Below are 24,919 nucleotides of genomic sequence, written 5' to 3'. Positions count from 1 at the left end.
CCAACCTCAGGCGACTGTCTGTGTGAGTTTGCACATTCTCCCTGTGTCTGCGTGGGTTTCCTCTGAGTGCTCTGGTTTCCTCCCACAGTCCAAAGATGTGCAGGTCAGGTGAATTGGCCACGCTAAATTGCCCATAGTGTTAGGTGCGTTAGTCAGAGGGAAATGGGTCTGGGTGGGTTACTCTCCGAAGGGTCAGTGTGGGCTTGTTGGGCCGAAGGGCCTGTTTCCACACTGTAAGGAACCTAATCTAAGCAATTGACACCCACTTGGCAGTGAGTAACCAGGAAATCCAGCTGAATGGGATGGTGCCAAGGTGGTGCACTCAATGCCTTCCCCCAGGACAATGCCAGTCTGCTCCGACGTTGCTACCTGGAGGGATGTACAGCGCTGCATCTGCATCTTTTGACTATTTCCTGATGGAAGTTATTTAAAAATGGATCTAAAGTTAACAAAAGCAGAAAGTGCTGGAAAAGCCCAGTAGGTTTGGCAGTTTCTGTCTTTGTTTCTGATTTACAGGATCCACAGTTCTTTGGGGTTTTAACCTAAACTTAAAGTTTGCACCAGCGGTATTACAGTGATCTGTCTGGGAATTGCAGTAGTTATATTCAAATTCAGAATAGCTGTGGTCAGATGCAGTTTCAGAATGGCTGTGGTTGTGTTCAATTTCAGAGTGACTGTAGTTGTGTTCAATTTCAGAGTGACTGTGGTTGTGTTTGTTCAATTTCAAACAAGATGTCAACCTGCATCCTGTAGATTCTGGAAGATGATTGGACATCCTACAGTCTCTCAGGCCTGGCCCATTAGGAATGAACACAAAAAGGTGGTCTTTTTGAAGTTGAATGTCAACCCAACAAAGAAAGATAGTGTCACATGTATATTATTTTTGATGCCATTGTTTATCCTGTATGAAATGGCTTTGTGTAAACTGTCAGCGATCATACCGATTGAAATGTGCAAGTAACCCTACTCGAAGATTCACCAGTTAATGATGGAAGTCAAAGGTTATCTTTTTAACTTGTCCCACCTCTAGCTCATCTAGCTCAGTAACAAATTTTGGTGGATGCTGCTCTTGTGTAGCAGCCTGTGGCATTTTTACCCAGCTAAGGACATCATACAAATCCATGTTTTTCTTGTTGCCCCAATGGCAATCCTGTGTTCACACTGGCCTTTGAAACTGAGTACCTACCTGCCCGCTCATAAAATGTCTAACATTACTATTTTGAAGTAGGCAAAGAGAATTGTCACCAATATCAGCATTGAAACTAATGATCTGGTCATGACTGCATTACTGTATGTAGAAGCTTGCTATGCAGAAATGGACCATTGCATTTCCTAAGCCCAACAGTGACCACACTTCACAAATACTTCATTCAGCATCAATCACTTTGGGATGTTTTGAGGTTGTAAAAAGCCCTAGAAACACAAGATGTTCTTTCTTTGATGTGTAAAATCAACTTTGAGAAAAATCATTGATATAAACACACACCAATAAAAGAAAGTGGCACTGAATCATTCAGAGACAGAACACCAAGAGCCAAATAATGTCTTAGAGTTCATTCCACACCAGTTAGTGTATTTGTGTATATCACTGAAGCTGGTTTAACGCTATTATAACCAACAAGTTGAAGAGAAGGGCAGTGATATGGCATGGTGGTTCAGTGGTTAGCATTGCTGCCTTACAGCATCAGGACCCAGGTTGAGTTCCAGTCTTGGGTGACTGACTGTGTGGAGTTTATACATTCTCCCTGTTTTGTGTGTGTGTTTCCTCCCACAGTCCAAAGATATGCAGGTTAGATGGTGGCCATGCTAAATTGCCCATTATGTGTGGGCTAGGTGGATTAGCCATGGGAAATGCAGGGTTACAGGAATAGGCTGGAGGTTGGGTCTAGATGGGATGCTGATAGGATGGCTGACATGGACTCAATGGGCCGAATAGCTTGCTTCCACACTGTAGAGATTCTCTGATCTACCTGCAGCACACACAAAATTTGGTCTTCCTTCAAAGTATCACTTTCAACGTAGCCTCCGTAAAATCCAGAGTTCGCTCCCAGGTTCTGGGGTCTTTATGCAGCAGAAGGTTGACATTTTCCAACTTCTGTTTTCACTTTGCAGGAGCTCTACCAGAAATAATATCCTGAGGAGAGTCAAGATGAAACGCAGGGCGTTACTGGTTTCAAACTCAACAATGTATGGAGGCAGCTACCTGGAACATTGCCAGGAACAAATAGTCAATTTTTTTGGCGAGTAAGTATTCAAAAGCATATGTGCATGTGATATCGTTGGCCTCATTGTGCCCCTAAGTAATATTTAAATGATCTGCTTAAGAAAGGAAGGGCTAAAATATCTCCCCCACAGTCAGCCCTGGAAACTGACGACTAACCACAGACAATTATTGTCTTGCTTCATGATATAGATGCCAGCCTGACAATCAGAAACCATGACACAGATACAGGAGCAGGCCATTCAGCCCAAATAATTTGTTCAATCCAGTTATATCATGGCTGATCTGCATCTTAATTCCATTCCACCTGTCTTGCTTCAAAAACATTAAATAGCCATTCCTGACAAAAACCTTTTAATCCCCGTAGGAACAGGAATGAGCCATTCAGCCCCTGGAGCCCAGGTCACCATTCAGTAGGATCATGGCTGATCTGTGGGCTAACTCCATATACCTGCCTTTGGCCCATATTTAGTAACATCTTTGCTAAACAAAAAATTATCTATGAAGAGAAATCAGAGTTAATGTTTGAGGCCAGTGACCCTTCCTCAGAACTGATGGTAGCAAGGGAAAAGTTATGATTTGGAGGAGCCAGTGTTGGACTGGGGTGGACAAAGTTAAAAATCACACAACATCAGGTTATAGTCCAACAGGGTTATTTGGAAGCACTAGCTTGCGGAGCGCTGCTCCTTCATCAGGTGGTTGTGGAGACTGGAGCACGGCTAGTGCTTCCAAATAACCTGTTGGACTATAACCTGGTGTTGTGTGACTTTTAATGAGGAACAAGTTTTTTATGCAGACGAAAGGGTGGCGGGATGGAGGTAAGGAGTAAATGATAGGTGGAGATAGAGCCCAAGAGAGAGAAGAACAGTTGGAAAGACAAAACGAGTGGATAGCGATCAGCAAGAGAGAATGAAAAGCCATTAGCGTTAGTGGCTAACAATGGGTTGTATGTAATAGCAGACCATGTGATAACAAGGCCTGGTGTGTGGGGGTGGGTAAAATAGGAGAAGATACCTCAAGGCCTAAAATTGTTGAACTTGATATTGAGTCTAGAAGGCCAGTAAGATTCCCAAGTAGAAAACGGGGTGTTGTTCTTCCAGCTTGTGCTGAGCTTCACTGGAGCACTGCAGTAAGCCTGAGACAGAGATGTTGGCTGGGGAACAAGGTGGTGTCTTGAAGCGGCAGGGAACTGGAAGCTCAGGGTCTTTTTTTGTGGAAGGAGCAAGTAAAAGTTCTATGAAGCAGTCACCCAGTCGTTTCCCCAATGTCGAGGAGACCACTTTGTGAGCAGCGAATGCAGGAGATGACATTGTGTGAAGCGCAGGTAAAGTGCTGCTTGATCTGGAAGGTATGTTTGGCCCCCTGGGTACTGAGGAGGGAGGAGGTAAATGGGCAGGTGTTATACCTTCTGCTATTGCAGCGGGAGGTGCCATGTGGCTGTGGGAGGAGAGGTGTTGAGAGTGAAGGAGGAATGGACTAGGTGTCCGGAAGGGAAAAGTCCTTGTATAATGCTGACAATGGGGGGGGGTGAGGGGGTGAAATATGTGTCTGGAGGTGGCATCCCCCGTGGGGTTGGCGGAAATGGTGTCTGATGATCCGAATAATGGATTGCGCATCCCGGGTAAAGAGAAGGTGGCTGGAACCCGCAGACGGAAACTTCTGAGACTGACGTGAAGCATTAGAGGAATTGCAGATGTATGTGGGACTGGTCAAGGGGAGAAATAAATCCCAAGTTGAGGTAGGAAGAGATGGTTTCTGTGAGGCAGGTGCAGGCAGAAACCATGGGTCTGCCCAGGGAGGTCCTGTATGTAGGTTTTGGGAAGGAGGTAGAGGCGAGTGAGCACTCAATCTCCCATCCCCCGCACAGTTCGCAGCCCCTTCAGAATTTCTGGTTTGCAGGCTCTAGCTGCCTCCTCTTTACCGTGGAGCTGCAATCTCTTTACATGTCCATCCACCTTCAGGACAGTCTCAGGGCTCTCTGCATCTTCCTGGAGCAAAGGCCTGAACCATCCCCCACCCACCACCACCACCCTCTGCCTGGCCGAGCTCATCCTCACCCTCAACAGCTTCTTCTCTTTTATCTCCTCCCATTTCCTTCGGGTCAGAGGGGTGGCCATGGGAACTCGCATTGGCCCCAGGAATGCCCATCTCTTTGCGGGGCTACTTAGAACATTCCTTGTCCCAGTCCTATTCCGGCCTTCACCCACAACTCCTTCTCTGATATATCGATGAGATCATTGGTGCTGCTTCCCCCTCTCATCCAGAATTAGGGAAGTTTATCGATTTGGCTTCCAATTTCTACCCTACCCTCTATCTCTGACTCCTCGTTTCCCTTCCTCGACATCTCTGTTTCCATTTCTGGGGATAGACTGGCCACTGATATCCACTATAAACCCACTGACTCCCACAGTTACCTGGACTATACATCCTCGCAGCCTGTTCCCTGTAAAGACTCCATTCCATTTTCCCAATTCCTCCATCTCCGTCGCATTTGTTCTGATGAGGCCAACTTTGACAAAGGAGCTTCCAAAGTGTCCACCTTCTTCCTCAACCGAGGATTCCCCAGTACCTTGGTTGACAGGGCCCTCAGTCAGGTCTGACCCATGTCCCGCCCTCACCCCCCTCACTTCCCTCCCATAACAGCAATAGGGTCCAATAGGGTCCTCCTTGTCCTCACCTACCAGCATCCACAGCCAGAGGATCATTAGCTGCTATTTCTGCCACCTCCAGCAAGATGCCACCATTACACAGATATTCTATACACACACATAACCCCCACCCTCCCGCCTTTCCAGCCTTCTGCAAGGACCGTTCCCTCTGGGACACCCTGATCCACTCCTCCTCCACTCGGGGCACCCGCTACAGCCCCATGGCATCTTCCCCTGCAGCTGCAAAAGGTTTAACACTTGTCTGTTTACTTCCTCCCTCCTCAATATTCAAGGGCCCAAAAACACCTTACAGGTGAAACACCGCATTACCTGCACTTCACTCAATCTAGTCCACTGCATTCACTGCTCACAATGTGAGCTCCTCTCGCCTGGGGAGACAAAGCATAGACTGGATGATCCTTTGCAGAACATTTATGTTCTGTCCACAGAACGGACCCTGAGTTTCCAGTTCCCTGTGTCTTTAACACCCCACCCTGTTCCCTGGCCAACATCTCTGTCTCAGGCTTGCTGCAGTGCTCCAGTGAAGCTCAGCGCAAGCTGGAAGAACAACACCCCGTTTTCTGCCTGGGAAACTCTACAGCCTTTTGGACTCCATATTGAGTTCAACAATTTTAGGGTTTGAGACACCTGCCTCCCCACAGCCCAGGCCTTGTTATCACATAGTCTGCTATTACCTAAAACTCCCTGTTAGCCAATAATAGTTCCCATTAGTAGCTATTCATCCTCTCGGCTGACCGTTATCCACTTGTCTGTCCAGCTGTTCTCTCTCTCTGGGCTCTATCCCTATCTATCATTTACTCCTTTCCCCCCTCCCCCCACCCCATTTTCTGCATATAAACCGACATTTTCCGAGCTACCATCAGTTCTGAGGTAGGGTCACTGGATCCGAAACGTTAACTGATTTCTCTCCACAGATACTGCCAAATCTGCTGAGCTTTTCCAGCAATTACTGTTTTTGTTTCTTATTCCAAACATCCTCAGTTCTTTCAGTTTCTAAAATGTTACCTACCTCAGATTTAAGGGTGGCAAGGTAGTTCAGTGGTTAGCACTGCTGCCTCACAGCACCAGGGATCTGCGTTCAATTCTAGCCTCAGGTGACTGTCTGTGTGGAGTTTGCACGTTGAATTCAATTTGTTGTCACGTGTACCGAGGCACAGTGAAAAGCTTTGTCTTGTGAGTAATACAGGCAGATTGCATAGTTAGGTAGCATAGATAATAACTAATAGGTAAACAGCAGCAAAAGCACAAACACAAGTACAGGCAAATGTTAAGACTTTGAGAGTCCATTCAATATTCCATCAACAGGAGGGTAGAAACCATTGCGAGACCGGCTGGTACCTTCTCCCCGATGGTAGGCATTCTCCCCATGTCTGCTTGGGTTTCCACCTACAGTCCAAAGATGTGCAGGTTAGGTGGATTGGCCATGCTAAATAGCCTGTAGTGTCCAGGAATATGGAGATGAGGTGCATTAGTCAGGAGTAAATAGAGGATAGGGGAATAGTTCTGGGTTGGTTACTCTTCGAAAGGTCAGTGTGGACTTGTTGGGCTGAAGAGCTTGTTTCCACATTGTAGGAATTCTAAAAAAAACCTAAACTTAGTTCGTAAAAGCTTATTCAGGTTTTCAACAGCTTCCAAGGGGGACAGAATTCTTGAATTCCTCTGTCTTTTGCGTTTCCAGACAAAATGTTTCCTGACATGATTCCCAACTAGCCTTGCTCTTCTCGATTCCCCATAGACAAAATTGGTTCTCATTGTCTACCTTATTAAATTCTTTTTCATCTTCTCAATGGGATCGTTCATCAGTATTCTATACTGGCAAAGCCTAGCTTATGCGGCCTGGCAGTACCGTGGCCTAACGGTGAGCACTGCTGTCTCACAACGCCACGGACCCAGGTTTGATCCCAGCCTCAGGTGACTGTACCAACTCCACGCAGACATTCTCCCTATGTTCTGGATTAGAGTGGTGCTGGAAAAGCACAGCAGGTCAGGCAGCATCCGAGAAGCAGGAAAATCGACGCTTCGGGCAAAAGCCCTTCATCAGGAATGAAGGCAGGGATCCTCCAGGGTGGCGAGATAAATGGGAGGGGGGTGAGGTTGGGGAGAAGGTAGCAAAGAGTACAATAGGTGGGTGGGGATGAGGATGGAATTGATAGGTCAGAGGGGAGGGTGGAGTGGATAGATGGGAAGGAAGATTGCCAGGTAGGACAGATCATGAGGATGGTGCTGAGCTGGAAGGTTGGAACTGGGATCAGGTGGAGGGAGGGGGAATGAGGAAAATGGTGAAGTTCACATTGATGCCCTGGGGTTGAATTGTTCCGAGGCAGAAGATGAGGCATTCTTCCTCCAGGTGTCGGGTGGTGAGAGAGTGGCAGTTGAGGAGGCTCAGGACCTGCATGTCCTCAGCAGAGTAGGAGGGGGAGTTGAAATGTTGGGCTTGAATGTTGAAATGTTGAAATGCAGTGGAGTTGATTGGTGCAGGTGTCCCAGAAATGTTCCCTAAAGCGCTTTGTTCCCCAATCCAGTCTCCCCAATGCAGAGGAGACCACATCAGGAACAACGGATACAATAAATGATATTGGTGGATGTGCAGGTGAAAGCTTGATGGATGTGGAAGGCTCCTTTGGGGCCTTGGACGGAGGTGAGGGAGGAGGTGTGGGTGCAGGTTTTGCAATTCCTGCGGTGACAGGGGAAGGTGCCAGGACGGGAGGGTGTTGGGGAGCGTTGCGCTGACCAGGTAGTCACAGAGGGAATGATCTTTGTGGAAAGGGATGGGGAGGGAAATATATCCCTGGTGGTGGGGTCCGTTTGGAGGTGGCGGAAATGTCGGTGGATGGTGCGGTTTATGCGAAGGTTGGTAGGGTGGAAGGTGAGGACGGGGGGGTGGGGGGGGTTTCTGTCCTTGTTACGGTTGGAGGGGTGGGGTTCGAGGGGTGGGGTGCAGGGTGTGGATGAGATGCATTGGAGGGCATCTTCAACCATGTGGGAAGCAAAATTGAGGTATATAAAGAAGGAGGCCATCTTGTGTGTTCTGTGGTGCAACTGGTCCTCCTGGGAGCAGATACAGCGGAGGTGGAGGAACTGATGATACGGGGATGGAAGTTTTGCAGGAGGTAGGGTGGAAAGAGATGAAATCGAGGTAGCTGTGGGAGTCGGTGTGGGTTTCTTCCGGGTACTCCACTTTCCTTGCACAGTCCAAAGATGTGCAATAAGTGGATTGGCCGCCCAAATTGCCCATAGTGTCCAGGAATGTGCAGGCTAGGTGGATTAGCCATGGGAAATGCAGGGTTACAGGGTGGGTCCCACTAGAATACTCTTCGGAGGGTCGGTGTGGCCTCAGGGCTGAAAGGCCTGCCCCCGCACTGTGGGATGCTGTGATTTCTGTGTCACTGGGATTCTAATCCATAACCCCTGAACTCGTCCTTTGAACACGTGTTCAAAACCCACCGTGGAAGCTGATGGAACTTAAGCTGAATTAATGAATCCGTGATTGTAAACTCAATCTCAGTCATGAACGCTTTCATTGATTGTTGTTAAAAACTCACTTAGTTCATCCATCTCCTTCAGAGAATGTCTGTCATTCTGACCCAGTCTGGGCTGCGAAGGACATCCGACCGACAGCAATGTGATTGGTTCTTCTCTGTTCTCTGAAATGGTCCTGACAAGCAATTTAATTCAAGGGCAGTTAGGGATGGTCAACAAATAATGGCCTTGGCAGTGGTGTCCTCATCTCATGAAAGAGGAAACTTAAAATAAATCGAAAAACTGGAGATCTGAAACACTATTAGATTTGAACTATTAGATTGACAAAGGGGGTCAATATCCTACCCCAATTAGTCCCTAGTTCAATTTCAATTGGAAAACATATTTTTACTGTGGCGGCAGTATGAGAATTAAAGTAACACCTTGTATTGTCATCAAATTTAACAAACAGCATTGTCCCACCATGATTAGAGTGGTGCTGGAAAAGCACAGCAGGTCAGGCAGCATCCAATGGAAGATGGATGCTTTGGGCAAAAGTCCTTCGTCAGGAAAGTCCTGTGAAGGGCTTTTATCCGAAACATTGATTTTCCTGCTCCTCGGATGCTGCCTGACCTGCTGTGCTTTTCCAGCACCACTCGAATCTTGACTGTAATCTCCAGCATCTGCAGTACCACCATGGTCTTGTCCAGTCATTTATAACTTATCTAGTGTGTTGAAATTATTTTTTACTTGCTCTCCATTGACTCCTATTAATTTGCTTTCTTTTGCAGCAAAGTGAAGAGAATTTTATTTATCCCGTATGCTTTGCATGACAGAGATGCATATGCCAAGAAAGCACGGTGTAAATTTGAAAGTCTGGGTAAGAAAATTGTCCACTGAGTGTATAGTTCTAGTTCATGCTGTGCTGCTCTTTTCAAATCAATTCTCTGATCACTCGCACCAAGAAAAGCAGACACACACCCCGGAGTGCAGGTTGTTAACGTGCTCATCTCTGAATTTAGAAGACTGTGGGACTTGATGCTCCAAAGACTTGAGTATAAAATGTAGACTGATGCTGCAGTACAGCATTGACAGAGTGCTCCACTGTTGGCAGTGTCATCTCTTGTTTGAGGTGTTCAACCAAGGGCCACCAATATCCTTCCAGGCGGGGTGGGAAGGAGAGGAGTGAGAGGAGGAGAGATGGGAGGGAGGGAATGTGGTGGGAGGTCTGAGAATGGAGGAGAAGAGATGCAGTAGGAGGGGAGAGGTGGTGAGGGGGAAGGGAGAGAGAATGTGCAATTTCCCTTGTGCTCCAGCGAATATTTATCTCTCAGCCAAGATTATATGAATGGGAGCTCGGTGTGCCAAAATTGACTGAAAGTCACTTCGGAGCATTCTGAATTCATGAAAGATTTTTATAAGCGTGGGTCTTTCCAAGTCTCTCACTGAGCAGTAATGTTGAAAATTAGTTTGGTGCAAATGATGCTGTCATTGTCTAACCCTACTTCCTCTGTAAAGTGTTGTTGATCTGCATGGTGCTCCCATGATGCTCTCTGACAGGACATTTGGCCTAGTAATGAAGAAACAATGATACATATCTAGGTCAGGTGGACATGCAGCATTGATGTGTTTAAGACAGTGCTGCTTTTGTTGGGATTAATGTGCAGGGACATCTTGTTGCATCTAACTGCTAAATAGACATGACTTAGCTTTGAAGTAATTAAAAAAAGTTTGATGAAGGGAGTGTGGTTGATTCACATAAATGTTCAGGAAGCATTTGATAAATTGCCAATTGTTCTCAAAGTTGGATTTCCTGGGAGTAAAGGGACAGTGGCCGTGTGAGTATGAAATTTGCCAAAGGACAGGTGGTAGTGAACAGAGGGAAGCATGCAGGGATGACCCCCAGGGGTCGGGTGTTGAAATGAATGCTGTTTGTGATACATTGGTGACCAGCACTTGGACATGTGCAAGATATAATTTCAAAGTTGACAGATGACAGAAAACTGGGAAGAATGGGACTGGATTTACCCTGGCTGGCCTCTTGCTTGTTCTCACTGGGAGAAGGACTGATCAAAGGATTGCATTACATGATGTGGATGACCTTAACAAGCTGAAGGTCAGCAGCACCAGAACCCTAGCATTCACAAGCAATTTGGACAATCCCATGAGGAAGTGTCAGGGTTGCTGAGACAGGTACACCCCTGTCACCTTTTAGATGGGCAAGGTTCAGTCATCCTTGAAGGTGGGGGAGCGGGGAATGTGTTGTGGGGGTGAGGGGATAGGGATCATGGTTCTGAAGCTGAGCAGAGAGGAAGAAAAATGATTTTGAGTTGAAGGGAGAGCTGCCACCAATGTACACACACAATAATCCCTTTGAAGGAAATATTTCATCCTGTAGGTGGCACGGTGGCACAATGGTTAGCACTGCTGCCTCACAGCGCCAGAGACCCGGGTTCAATTCCCACTTCAGGCAACTGTCTGTGTGGAGTTTGCACATTCTCCCCGTGTCTGCATGGGTTTCCTCCCACAGTCCAAAAAGAAAATGTGCTGGTTAAGTGAATTGGCCATGCTAAATTGCCCGTAGTGTTAGGTGAAGGGGTAAATGTAGGGGAATGGGTCTGGGTGGGTTGCTCTTCGGAGGGCCTGTTTCCACACTGTAAGTAATCTAATCTGTTTCTTCCCTGTCCCCCCACTAACTTGGGCAAGAACACAGCTTTCTCAGACCCTCACACATGATGGCAGTGGAGGTGTCTTGAGGGTAATGATTTGACAACAGTTGCCTAATTGTGGGCACCTCACCAACTGCACCACATTATGGGAACTGGGCTGGGAGTGAGCAGGTCCATAGTAGATTAGACACCCAACATAGTTTACATCCCATGCCTCAAACACAACTCCCCCCTCCTCCAACATCACCACTGCTGAAATGGTGGGGGATGGAATGTAAAACTCCATGAGTTGGGAACAGATTTCGAGAGATACAGAACAGCATGAGAGAGAGATGGGCAGGTATATGGTGGACATCAGTGAAAGTGGAGAAGTGTGAAGTGATGCATGTTGCTGGGAAGAATGAGGAGGAGTGGTATGAAGTGGTGCAATTTGGAAAAGGTGTTTAGGAGCAGAGATACATTGATACGAGTCTTTGAGCTCGTGTTTACCAGGGAACAGAAAGGCAGGAGGCTGGCCAGAAAGGCAGGAGGCTGGCCAGATAAACCTGGTGGCAAAACCAGAAAGCAGAAGGAGTGCAATAAGGCCAAGTACTTACTGCTGAGATTCTGAAACTAGAGATTAGGCATTCCTTTGACTCCACTTTCAAGGAGCTATAAACCTGCCACTCCAAGGTCTCTTTGTTCAGCAACACTCCCCAGGACCCCTAACCAGGCAGATGGACATCAGACCAGAAGAGGCGAAACATCGAGGGAAGAGTTACCTCACATCTTGGCTGAACCCACTACCTTAACCATATCGAAACATTCCGTTTTGCCTTCTCTTATCAGTGAACCATCCTCAAGTGGCATGGTGCTATATTTTCTTTATCTAATGATCTATTCTATCACATCTAAACTGCTGCATCTTAATAAAGTCAACAAACTATCAGAAAATGACTTGCAACTCATTATCTGCATGTGTTAGGTAACTGTAATCTCATAGCGCCAAGGACCCTGGTTCAATTCCCACCTCCAGCAATGTCTGTGTGGAGTTTGCACATTCCCCCTGTATCTGCGTGGGTTTCCTCCAGGTGCTCCGGTTTCCCCTCTCAGTCTCAAGATGTGCAGGTTAGGTAAATTGGCCATGCTAAATTTCCCATAGTGTTTGGTGTATTAGTCAGGTGTAAACATAGGGTCGGGGAATGGGTCTGGGCGGGTTGCTCTTCAGAGGGTCGGTGTGGACTTGTTGGGCCAAAGGGCCTGTTTCCACACTCTAAGTAATCTAACCTAACCTAATCTAATCTAATCTAACAAACTTGCAGCTCAGACTCGCGGTCGGACGTGGAAAGTGCAGGCAATCAAGTTAGTGGAAAACAACATTTGGCTTAGGTCTTCCCAACAATGCAGGCAACACTGTTTTATTTGTCAATTTGTTCCTTTATAAATCTGCACCTTTCTTCTTCAGGTTATGGATTGGACAGTATTCACGAAGTTCCAGATCCTGTGGGAGCAGTACAGAAAGCACAAGGAATCTTTGTGGGTGAGAATCTGGAGCTATCTGACTGGGTCGAACGTAGATGTCATTAATCATCAATCAATAAAGTGTTACTTCCACTTTCATCATTAGGAATGTGGAGGCATGACACACTTCATGGACAAGGATAGAAAGCAGATTTGTTTTGAGGGCTAATTTTGGGATAGCCGGACAGATTGTCATTAAGGAGTTAACCATAATGCAGGAGCTTAATGGAATCATTTACACACGCAGTAAGCTGGAATGTGCAGTTGCTGACAGAACTGAGAGCATTCTCTCTTGTTAATGTATAAAATTGACTACAAACGTCTAGTGTCTACACGTGTGCAGTTAAATACGGAAACACACAAGTGCCTATCAATGTTATCCTCCTCTCCCACATGGTGCATTGTTGCAGACTTTGCAAACATGATCAGCACAGAATTTGCATATTAGTGTACAGCTCAACATTTCACACATTTTGCTGTATAAACTATTGAAAAAGTTAGGCTTTGTCAAATGAGGACTAAATTAACAATCTCCTTGGCCTGAAAAGCCTGATTTTAGAAGTTGTGAGTATTTTTCTGTCCATTACATGGCTAAAGAAAAAAGATGTTTTTCAAGGGTATCTTCTTCCATAATTCTCAACTTCCACCTTCATCTCGTAAGCACGTCACAATATTTATTCTATTCTCCTTTAAAATGGTTTGGGAAAAGAATGATAAACAGGACTTTCTACTTGCTGAAACAAAAACAGAAATTTCTGGAGAAACTCAGGTGAGTTAGGTGTATTAGTCTGGGGTAAATATAGGGTAGGGGGAATGGGTCTGGGTGGGTTGCTCTTCGGAGGGTCGGTGTGGACTTGTTGGGCCAAAGGGCCTGTTTCCACACTGTAAGGATTCTAAAAAAAGATCTGGCAGAATCTGTGGAGAGAAAGCAGTGTTAATCTTTCAGATCCAGTGATCATTCTTAAGAATTTTGCTTTTGATTTCCAGTGTCCACGGTTCTTTATTTTATTTTAGTGCTTCCTATTTCCTTTTCCTTTGTCATCTGAGAGATGTATTCCATCTGATGCCAGAGTTATTCATTCATTATTTGATTTGATTTATTATTGTCACATGTACCAAGATACAGTGAAAAGTATTATTTTGCATGCTAACCAGACAAATTGCACCTTACATAAGTATATCAGGGTAATACAACAAAATGCAGAATGTAGTGTTGCAACTACAGAGAAGGTGCAGAGAAAGATCAACTCTAATATCTGAGAGGTCTATTTACAAATCTGATAACAGTGGGGAAGAAGCTGTACATAAATCTGTTGGTGCCAGAATTAAATTGTAATTGTAATGAGATGCCAGAGAGTTCTCTGTATCCTTGGCAACAGCTTTCTTCAAGGTCAGTAGCAAACATTATCCTTTCATTGGGCCAGTAACTATAAAGTGAAGAAGGTGAAATCAGAAAGAAAGCTCCACCCATTCAAATTTATTTTCCTCTTGGTCAACCAGACGTAGTTTAAACTTGGGAAAAGCTTCAATGAGAGATTACTCTAATAGTTAAGTTTCATCAAAGTGCTGACAAGGATACAATAGGCTAAATGACATCATCTGTGCCACTTAGGGATTAGATACATTCTCCCTTAGTTGCTTCTGTTTTGGCAAAATGATGAGTTGCACATTATGAGATAACACTTCCTCGCAATAGTGGATTACTAACGTCTGGTCATAAACTTGCAAATACAAGTTGTTCTCCAATATAATGCATACCTTGACTTTGCAATGTTGTAGTTAATGCTCTGTGATTCCTAGGGACATGATATGGCAGTTGTGAGCTTTGTTTCCTTTGCTGGGTCAAGCCCAGCTGTGGTATTATGGGGAACATTTAGATTAGGTACCCTACAGTATGGAAACAGGCCCAACAAGTCCACGCTGACCCTCTGAAGGGTAACCCACCCAGAGCCATTTCCCTACTCTATATTTACCCCTGACTAACACTATGGGCAATTTAGCATGGCCAATTCATCTGACCAGCATATCTTTGGATTGAGAGAGGAAACCGAAGCATCTGGAGGAATCCCACGCAGACAGGGAGAGCGTGCAGATTCCACACAGACAGTCACCCGAGGTGGGAATCAAACCTGGGTCCCTGGCACAGTAAGGTGGCAATGCTAACCACTGAGCCACCATAAGATACAAGCTGTTCTCAATTTTGCTTCCAAGTTTTACGTCTTTTCAAAGGAAAGAATGTAATTTATATACTTTAAAATATGCAGAGAAGTGACAGATTATGATGAAATGTTTACCATCCGTAGCATTGAACTTTGATGAACTGCTGCCACTGAGTGTTGGTGGTGAAGGGAGTGGATGTGGTGCTAGACAAACAGGCTGCTTTGTCCTGGATGGTGTCAAGCATCTGGACTGTTGTCTGTGACCATGTGTAAAACCCACTTAAATATTAATTGGATTTTTATGGAACAGCTGCGTGAGTTATTTGGAAAATTATGCTGTAACCATCCCTTTCCGTCAGTTAAGTACTAAAATCTACATATCCACACATCTTTTTGCTTTGGCAGTAAATTTTGTGAGTTTCCTATGTCTGATTCCATCTTGGTAAAAACAGTGACAGATCTGAGCTTTACCTATGCAGCAAAAGTAATCTCTGTGTAAGGAAATTAGTCAAACCACTTAGAATTTTTTTTAACCATTCCAACACTACCTTCTCCATTAGCCATTTTACTACTCAGATCATTGTTTGAAGTATTTTTTTTCTCTTTTAAACCATTAAGGCTTTTAAAAATGTATTTTCCACAGGAGTTGGTGACAGCTATATTGTGCCTTACATCCCAAAATGCTGCAGTTGAAGCAGGTGCACTGTAGTCAGTTTTGCAGCCCATGTCAGTATGACTAACTTCATGTATAAGATATTGAAACACTCTTGGTGCAGAGATACCTAAAGAAAGCTGCAAATGAATTGACCCTTCTCAGCTTGCCCCATTGCTGTTCCTTGTTGGGGATCTGTGATGAACCTGTGATCTGTCCCCAAGGTATGTGTTGTTCATGAAGGACATTTGAATCTATGTGTCTATTTTTCAGAACAGTTGTATCTTCTATTCTTTATGGTATGTTTCATTCAATCACCAGTGTGATTGGGAACGATGCCAGCATCAGATGTGGGATATGTAGAGCTGGGATAGACTGCGTCTAGCAACAGGCGATGTTCATTAATATTCAATGAGTCACTGTGATCAATACCCACACTCCCCTTCAGTCCCACACATGATCAGACGTACTCCCATCTTCTTGGCTCCTGTTTACGTTTGACCTGGATAGTCACTGCTTGGTGGATCTAACTTTCTATTCCCTCTAATGTTTCCTACTCCAGGTGGTGGGAACACATTTCGCCTGCTGAAAGTTCTGTACGACAACAAACTGGTTTCAGAGATACACAGGAGAGTCTTCCAGGTATGACCTTCTGAAGAAAGAGCTACATATTAGAGACCAGAAAGCCAACATTTTCTGTGCTGAATATTCTGTAGCTATGTTTGCATTGTAACTATATGTGAACATCCGAAACTGTAAATACATTCCCGACTGAAGACTTTGCAGTGTTACCACAGGCTGGAGGGTCTAATTACAGGGTTACATAGTTATGTGCACAGTTTACGAACTGTGTGTGGATAGGGAGATTTATTCTAAAAGTTAAGGACAAAATATCCAACCGTAAACTTAAAGTAAGGATTGAGTTAAATCTACACACCTTGGTTTAGTTATCTTTTGTCCCCCCCTCAAATACCATTAATAACATGTCACCTGAAGACTAGAATTGGTTGTGCAACACAATACAAAATCTCCCTGTGTCTGTGCTGTTATCATAAACACCCCCTCAGAATAAAATAGGATATCAAGACAGTAGTGAGTTACTTTGAATAGAAAATATAGTCACTGTTTAGAAAATGCTACTTATACCTGCAGACTGGCTTGGTCATAACTCAATGTCATGGAAGTGTCATTCGTTGCAACTAACTCAAACTCTCACTGAGTTAGGCTTCTCTGCAGATGAGAAGCAAATTCAGTCACTCATTGTACACTAGCTGCCTCAGATGGTAGACTGGTTTGTGTCATGCAGTCGTTTTAAGGCAAGATGCAGTTTTCGGAGCTTGATCATTTACTGTTTACTTTACAGGATGGTATTCCTTACCTGGGGTCCAGTGCTGGGACAAACGTAGGCACTGTCAGTATCAACACTACCAATGATATGCCGATTGTCTATCCACCTTCATTCAAAGGCATTGGTCTAGTTCCATTTAACATAAACCCTCACTACCTGGATGAAGATCCCAACAATCAACACATGGGGCTAAGTGCTCAGCATTGACATAAACTGAAGTGATACAAAGTAGTGCAGTCTGCTGTCATTTTGTAGGGACTTTGTTAATTGCAGAAGCTCAAGGCTGGTGTCCACACTGGTGAATAGTAAGAGTTGCCTGAAAGATGGTTGGAGTTGGCTTTCAGTGTATGTCTATAAAGAGACTTCAAGTCACATTTATAAATGATTGGATGTTATGTTAACTACGCTTTTGATATAAAAACAGGAAGGTGAGCTTTTATGGAGCTACATGTATTAACTACTCAAATGGAGGTCAACAGTCCACGAAGTTGTTTTTCATTTGGAACATTATGATGGAGTGGACAGTTCAGCCTGAGCTTGCCTTGAAATTTAAGATTCATTTGGTGCATTTCTGATTTCCTTTCCTGGGAATTGTTTGATGGATGTAATGTGATTTGTTTCATTATCTCCCAGTACAAATGTTTGTTGCACCTCGATTTATCAAGTAAAACAATGAAAATATTCCTATTCATGAAAAAGAGTAGAGTACAGCTTTGCCAGCTTCCAATGTAAGCCATGTTCATCTTTTCAGTGTCTCCCAGTGGAGAGGGTTCTGAGTATCTACATTCCTCTTTACTGCTTGAAGTGTCATATTCCGAACTCATTACATCAGCCATATCCTGAGGGCTTTTGTGGTTCAGGGGTAGGTGTATACCTCCGAGTCAGCATGCCTGGCTTCAAGTTCCAGATGAGTGCCATAACATATCTGAGCAGATTGATTAGAAGTATTGAGAAGCAGACGCTGTTTTTGGAAGGATACATCAAAGCTTTACTGTGGGCTGTGATAATCTGATGCTTATAATCGAGTTCCAATATGAATAACTGTTGGTTAAACAGCGCCTTTGCAAATGAACACACAGAATTTTTTAAAAAAGCAAATTGCACAGAACCTTTTTAAACCTGGTAAACCTGTCCAAATCTGAGCATAACACTTTGACAGGGTGACATGGTGGCTCAGTGATTAGCACTGTAACCTCACAGCACCAGGAACCTGGGTTCGTTTCCAGTCTCAGGCGACTGTCAGTGTGGAGTTTGCACATTCTCCCTGTGTCTGTGTGGATTTCCTCCTACAGTCCAAAAATGTGCAAGTTAGGTGGATTGGCCAAGCTAAATTCCCCATAGTGCTCAGGAACATGTAGGTTAGGTGCACATTAGTCAGAGGTAAATGTAGAGTAATAGGGTAGGGGAATGGGTCTGGGTGGGTTACTCTTTGGAGGGTCAATGTGGACTTGTTGGGCCGAAGGGCGTTTTTCACACTTTACGCATTCTCTGAAAAATGGTAAGGCCTTTGAGAATGCTTATTGAAAAAAATCCAGGTTGAAACCAGGAATGAATCAGCTCAGTTATGTAGTGAGACCAAGAAAGTTGGAGTTGTTCCAAGAACACAGAGGAACTTTAAGAGAGGTGTTTAAAAAGGTGAATCGTGTTGCTCATGTAGAGATGTAAACTCTGTTTCCATGGTGAGGAAGGTTGATAACTAACGGCCCCAAATGTGAAAGAGCAGAGGAGAAATGATTTTTAAGCAGAAAGCTCTGATCCTGAATGTACTGCTGGGAATCTCCATGGGAATAGGTTCAGTAGTGATTTCCAAATAGGAATTAGATAAATACCAACATAAAGTTGGTAAAAACAAGGACTGCAGATGCTGGAAACCAGAGTCTAGATTAGAGTGGTGCTGGAAAAGCACAGCAGGTCAGGCAGCATCCGAGGAACAGGAAAGTCCTGCTCCTCGGATGCTGTCTGACCTGCTGTGCTTTTCCAGCATCACTGCAACATAAAGTTGGCAGGTTAATGGGAAAGGAGTAGGGGAGAGGAATAGTCAGATTGTTCTTCCAGTCAACCAACACAGAAATGGTGGGCTGACTGGCCTGTTTCTGTGGTGTAATGTTGTACAGTGATCACACATTAACAAAAATCTCCCCTCTGCTTATTAGGAAACACGGGAAAAGCGCATTGAACAATACCACGAGGAACCTGATACACCACCAGTCATGGTGAGTATTTTCACTACAATACTGTGAGCTGAAGGATTTTGACCAGAACTCCAAGTGTCGTCATCAAGTGAGTCATTGACCTGTACCTCAGAGCAGCAGCTCATGTCTGAAATTCCTTGCTTAATACGCCCTTTATCTCAGGGACATAGAGTGAACCTGGACAGGTTAACAAAGAGAGTGCAACTGCTTGTCTTGTCCTGTGAACCAGGAGGGTTGTGTGATATTAAAGAAGACAATCAGATGAGGTAGACAAGAAAAAGGAGCAGAAGTAGATATTGGCCCTTTGAACCATCGCACCGTTCAATATGATTGTGTGATTTAAAAATCTATATATTTATTGAATCCCCAAATCCTCTTGGAAAGGATGAGTTACTGCTGCTTTCAATTGAACAGAGAACCATGTATGTCACCAAGTTTTTAAAAATTCATACATGGCGGGAGGGTGTCATTAGTCCATCTCTAATTTCTCAGCTTGCAGTTCAGAGTCAACCACATTGTGATGGGTCTGGAGTCACATGTAAGCCAGTGCAGGTAAGGATGCCAGTTTCCTTCCCACATTAATGAACCAGATGAGTTTTTTTTCTGACAACCAACAATGGATTCACATCATCAATAGACTCTTGATTTTGTTTTTGTTGAATTCATAATTGGGATTTGAACCTGGGTCCCTAGGAAGTTACCCTGAGGAGCAGTAGTATCACAAGGTCATCGCCTCTCCTGTTGCCAGCAAATTATCTTGTTTTAATGCATTCACCAAATAAAACAGAAATGATCTCCATCAAGCTCTGTGTTGTCTTCCTTGTTGCCTGAACGTCGGGCACACAGTGACTGGAGAATCATTGGGTTCAGTTTTGTGAAGCTGGGTGACTCGGCTGGAACTGTGACTTTCTCTGTTGATGCGGCAGGGTTTGCGAGAGGGTTCCATGCTCCTGGTCGAAGGTGATAAGGCCACACTGTTAGGAACCACTGGTGCTCGCTTGTTCATCCGGTAAGTGTTGTCCCCCTTAACTCGCGGCAAGCTTGTTCATATTCAGAAGTCCCTCCCCTCCAAGTTAATGATTTAACGGTTCATCTGCCTGGAGAGCTTGGTGAGGACAATATGGTGCATACAACTGAGGAAGTTGAGAGAAGATGCTATGGAGTATTCAAAATGTTGACCGGTTTTAATAAAGGTAGAAGGGGAGAAATTATCTTTACTGATTGCAATATCAGTAACCAGAACATGATTAGTAATAGTAGGCCATTTGATCCCTCAATCCTGCTCTCCCAGCACATATGTGCTTGTGGCCTTTTGCTGTAAATTCTGTGTCTTACAATCTTATTCTCCACAACCACCTGATGAAGGAGCAGCGCTCCGAAAGCTAGTGCTTCCAAATAAACCTGGTGTTGTGTGATCTTTAACTTTGCAGTTCCCATGTAATTAATTTTTAATTTTGCAGTCTCTTTCTCGGTTTAAATAACATTATGTTTTTCCATTCTTCTCAGCAAAGTTGACAATCTCACAATTTCCCAAATTTCTGATTCTAAGACTTTTCCCGTTTCCCATAAATTGTCTACAATTTGCTTTCAATTTGCCTTCTTTAGTTAGCCATGTTGGGGGTATCCTTCTTCCTGTACCTTTCTGTCACAATGGAATATGTATTTGTTCAGAATGATGAAGCATCTCTATGAATGTCTGCCAAGCAGTGAGCAAAAGAACCTGAAAACAGAAGATTGTTTTTCTTGGCAAATTATGATCTGGATTGCAATGCCTGAAAGGATGGTGGAAGCAGAGTCAATAATTCCGTGCAAAAAGGAAGACATGAAACAGAATGATATCTGGGACAATGGGGAAAGAGCTTTCTCAAAGAGCTGGCATGGACATTATGAAACAACTGGCGTCCTCCAGTACTTTATCACTTCTCTCCTGGAAGTGTGGTCACTTGCCAGTTCCACAGAGAAGAGGGTGCCATCTCATACGCCATTCAAGTGACCACTTCAGTCTCCCTGGAGTGTGCCAGTGGCTATGGAGAGGCAGAGCATTGTTGAAGGGGAGGACTGCAAGGTGAGAATTAAAGCCCTCTTGTTACAATACTATACTCAACTATAAAAGTGACCAACTCAGCTGTCGGAACAGTAATGGAGTTGGATTCCGAGGCCATTCAACCCTTTTGTGCCTATTCTGGCTCTTTGAAAGGCAATCTAATTAATCCCAACTCCAGCACTACCCCATTTAAGTATCTAAATAATCCCCTTTTGAAAGCTATTCCTGAAACATCCTTCCAGACAGCCCAATCCAACTTAATTGGGGAACAGCCAATCATAGAGATGTACAGCATGGAAACAGACCTGTCGGTCCAACCTGTCCATGCTGACCAGATATCCCAACCAAATCTAGTCCCACCTGCCAGTACCCGACACGTAGCCCTCCAAACCCTTCCTATTCATATACACATCCAAATGCCTTTTAAATGTTGCAATTGTACCAGCCTCCACCACTTCCTCTGGCAGCTCATTCCATACACGTCCCACCCTCTGCATGAAAAAGTTGCCCCTTAGGTCTCTTTTATATCTTTCCCCTCTCACCCTAAAACTATGCCCTCTAGTTCTGGACTCCCCGACCCCAGGGAAAAGACTTTGTCTATTTATCCTATCCATGTCCCTCATAATTTTGTAAACCTCTATAAGGCCACCCCTCAGCCTCCAACACTCCAGGGAAAACAGCCCCACCCTGTTCAGCCTCTCCCTATAGCTCAAATCCTCCAACCCTGGCAAAATCCTTGTAAATCTTTTTTTGAACCCTTTCAAGTTTCACAACATCTTTCTGATAGGAAGAAGACCAGAATTGCATGCAATATTCCAAAAGTGGCCTAACCAATCCTCATCTCTCCTCTGCTTCAAATTATCCTCAATCTATTTCCTTTCGTCACTCCTTTTCATGCCAATGAAAATGTCTTGCGATCTAGTCCGAGTGACAAAGTGAAGAGGTGAGATTCAAAATTAAAGTTACAATGGGTCTGCTGCTTTCATTCTAATTTTTCAAATACTTTCTTCTGGAATGATAAGTTATCGGAGGAGACAACAATGCAAAAGTGTCCATTGGATTTCTGGTGACATGGGAGAGGATGAAAATAAAAGCAAACCAACTGATACACCTCAATGGTTCAAAGTGCACTACTTGATTATTGCTAGATGTAAAAAGAACAAAGTCTATCCTATTCACATTCTGTTCACCTTGGTAGTGTCATGCTGCAATGAGATAGCTGGCTAATCCTAACGATCAATCTTGAGAAATTTGCTTATAGAACCTTATCAATCATTGCAGCCACTAGCCAACAAAACCCATGGAACATAATTACAGTGTGTCCATGAGTTCTGCCCTTAAGATTGTATGAAGCACTGCAATTCATCTACAAACATGGGGGTGAAATCAGCAGTTACTGATACATTGTTTTGCCCATTCTCCCTTGCCACTATAGTACAGTCTGACATGTGAATCACAAAACATTATCTGGGAAACCACAAGCAATAAACCTTTCCCTTGTTCAATGTGTTTGATAACCTTTTGTCAATTGTCTGTGACTTAGCATACCTTCTGCCTCTTTGTAAGGATTTACAGCTGTCAGTGAGAATGGGTTATCATCAACAGTCTTAAATAGTTAATGGTACACTTTAGAACAACATAACACTGCAGTGTTATTTCTTCAGAGAAATATAATCTATAAAGACTTGCATTTATAGATTACCATTAACTTTCTCAGGACTCGGTCTTCAAGTTGCACATTATTTGTGGTCACACACTGGACACATTTTCTCTCCTCCTGTATTGGAGGTGATAGCACTGAACCCTCTGCAATGTCACTGCTCCGTGATCCAGTAACCCAGGATCATAAATCCTTAGAAATGGGCAAAATGTATGTTAGGCCATAGCCTCTTGAAAAAAAGATATATTGCATCAGTCTTTGCAGTGGAAGACACCAGTAGCATACCAGAACCTCAGTTGGTAGAGGTGACAATAGTGGTCATTGCTAGGGAGAAAGTATTGGGGAAGCTGAAAGGTCTCAATTGGACAAACAACCTGGACAAGATGGACTAAACACCAGGGTTCTGAAGGAGATAACTGAGGAAGATAGTGGAGGCATTGATGGTGATATTTCAGGAATCACTGGAGTCAGGGAGGGTCCCAGAGGGCTGAAAAATATCTAATATAACACTCCCTGTTTAAGAAAGGAGGGAGGCAGAAGACAGGAAATTATATGTTAGTTAGCCTGACCTCGGTCATTGGTAAGATCTTAGAATCTATTGTGATGGATGAGATTGTAGAGTACTTGGAAATGCACGGTAAAATAGGACTGAGTCAGCACATCTTCACCAAGGAAAGATCATGCCTGACAAATCTAATCAAATTCTTTGAGGAGTTAGACAAAGGAAAGAAAGTTGATGTCATCTGGATTTCTACAAGGCCTTTGGCAACGTGCCACACAGAAGACAGTTAAATAAAACAAGTGCCCATGATGTTAGAGGCAAAGTACTGGCATGGATAGAGGATTGGCTGACTGGCAGATGATAAGAGAGTGGGGACGGGGGTGGGGAGGTGCGGAGGCTTGGTAAAGGGGTCTTTTTTTCAGATGGAAGCCTCTGATGAGTGAATATCCGTAGGGATCAGTGTTAGGACATGAAAAGTTGTGGTCCTATGTTAATGATCTGGTTGAAGGAACTGAGGGCATTTTTGCAGGTGACACGAAGATAGGTAGAGGGACAGGTCGTGTTAAGGAAACAGGGAGGCTGCAGAGGGACTTGTACAGACTGGGAGAGTGGGCAAAGAAGTGGTAGATGGATTACAACGTGGGAAAGCGTGAAGTTATGCAATTTGGTTGGAAGAATAGAGGCATAGACTACTTTCCAAATGCGGAAAGGCTTCAGAAATCTGAAGCACAAAGTGACTTGGGAATCCTAGTTCAAGATTCTCTTCAGGTTAACATGCAGGCTCAGCTGGCAGTTAGGAAGGCAAAAGCAATTTCAGGATTCATATCAAGAGGGTTAGAATACAAGAGCAGGGATGTACTGCTGAGGTTGTACAAGACTTGGTCAGACCGTGTTTTACATACTGTGAGCAATTTTGGGCCTTGAACCAAAACTTCTGGCATTGGAAAGATTCCAGAGGACATTCACAAGAATGATGAGAGCTTGTCATAGGAACAGCAGTTGAAAACTCTAAATCTGTGCTTAATGGGTTTGAAAGGATGAGAGAGGAATCTCATTGAAACTTACAGAATACTGAGAGGCCTAGATAGAGTGAACATGTCCCAACTATTGGAAAGACAAGGATCCAAGGGCACAGCTCAGATTTAAGGAACAACTCTTTAGAACTGAGATAAGGAGGAATTTCTTCAGCCAGAGGTTGGTGACTCTGAAACTCACTATCATTCCTGATGAAGGGCTTTTGCCCAAGATGTCGATTTTCCTGCTCCTCGGATGCTGCCTGACCTGCTGTGCTTTTCCAGCACCATTCTAATCTAGACAGCTCACTATCACAGAAGGCTGTGGAGGCTATGCCATTGAGGGTTTTTATTACAGAGATAGATGGGTTATGGATTAGGAAAGGGTTCCAGGGTTACACAGAAAGGGCAGACGAATGGGGTTGAGAAACATATTAGCCATGGTTGAATGGTGGATCAGACTTGATGGGTTAATGGCCTAAATCTACTCCTCTATCCTATGATCTTATGGACACCTAAAGCACTTTGAGACAATGAAATATATGGCATTGTCATTGCCATCTAAGACATGCAATGGCCAATTGACACACAGCAAGCTTTCACAAACAGCCATGTTGTAACAAGCAGATAATCTAGTTTTGTAAATAGTGTGTGAAAATGCAAGTGACTGATGGGGCACTGACTGCAATTGTGTTCTCATTCCCTAGGGGAGAGAAAGCCACGGAGCATGACCCTGGAGCAGACTTCAGCTTCCTTCTGACAGATTCTCACTGACTGAACTGCTAATAGGAGTCCATGTACAATAAAGGAAATAAGATTGAATGAATAAAA

The 24,919-nt window shown here is 44.2% G+C and overlaps 1 protein-coding gene across 1 annotated transcript; it reads left to right on the top strand.

Moving 5' to 3' along the window:
• On the top strand, positions 1-24,919 carry LOC132817584 (alpha-aspartyl dipeptidase-like). Its single transcript, XM_060828090.1, has 8 exons — positions 1-22; positions 2,113-2,244; positions 9,141-9,229; positions 12,463-12,537; positions 15,892-15,971; positions 18,831-18,890; positions 19,796-19,878; positions 24,796-24,919. Exons 2-8 carry the CDS (start codon positions 2,150-2,152, stop codon positions 24,860-24,862), a joined length of 549 nt encoding a protein of 182 aa, XP_060684073.1. The 5' UTR covers positions 1-22; positions 2,113-2,149; the 3' UTR covers positions 24,863-24,919.

This window comes from Hemiscyllium ocellatum, chromosome 7, assembly GCF_020745735.1.
Source record: "Hemiscyllium ocellatum isolate sHemOce1 chromosome 7, sHemOce1.pat.X.cur, whole genome shotgun sequence".
Classification (NCBI taxonomy): Eukaryota; Metazoa; Chordata; class Chondrichthyes; order Orectolobiformes; family Hemiscylliidae; genus Hemiscyllium; species Hemiscyllium ocellatum.
Note: the sequence above shows the minus strand (reverse complement) of the source record. Positions and strands in the feature narration are given on the sequence as shown.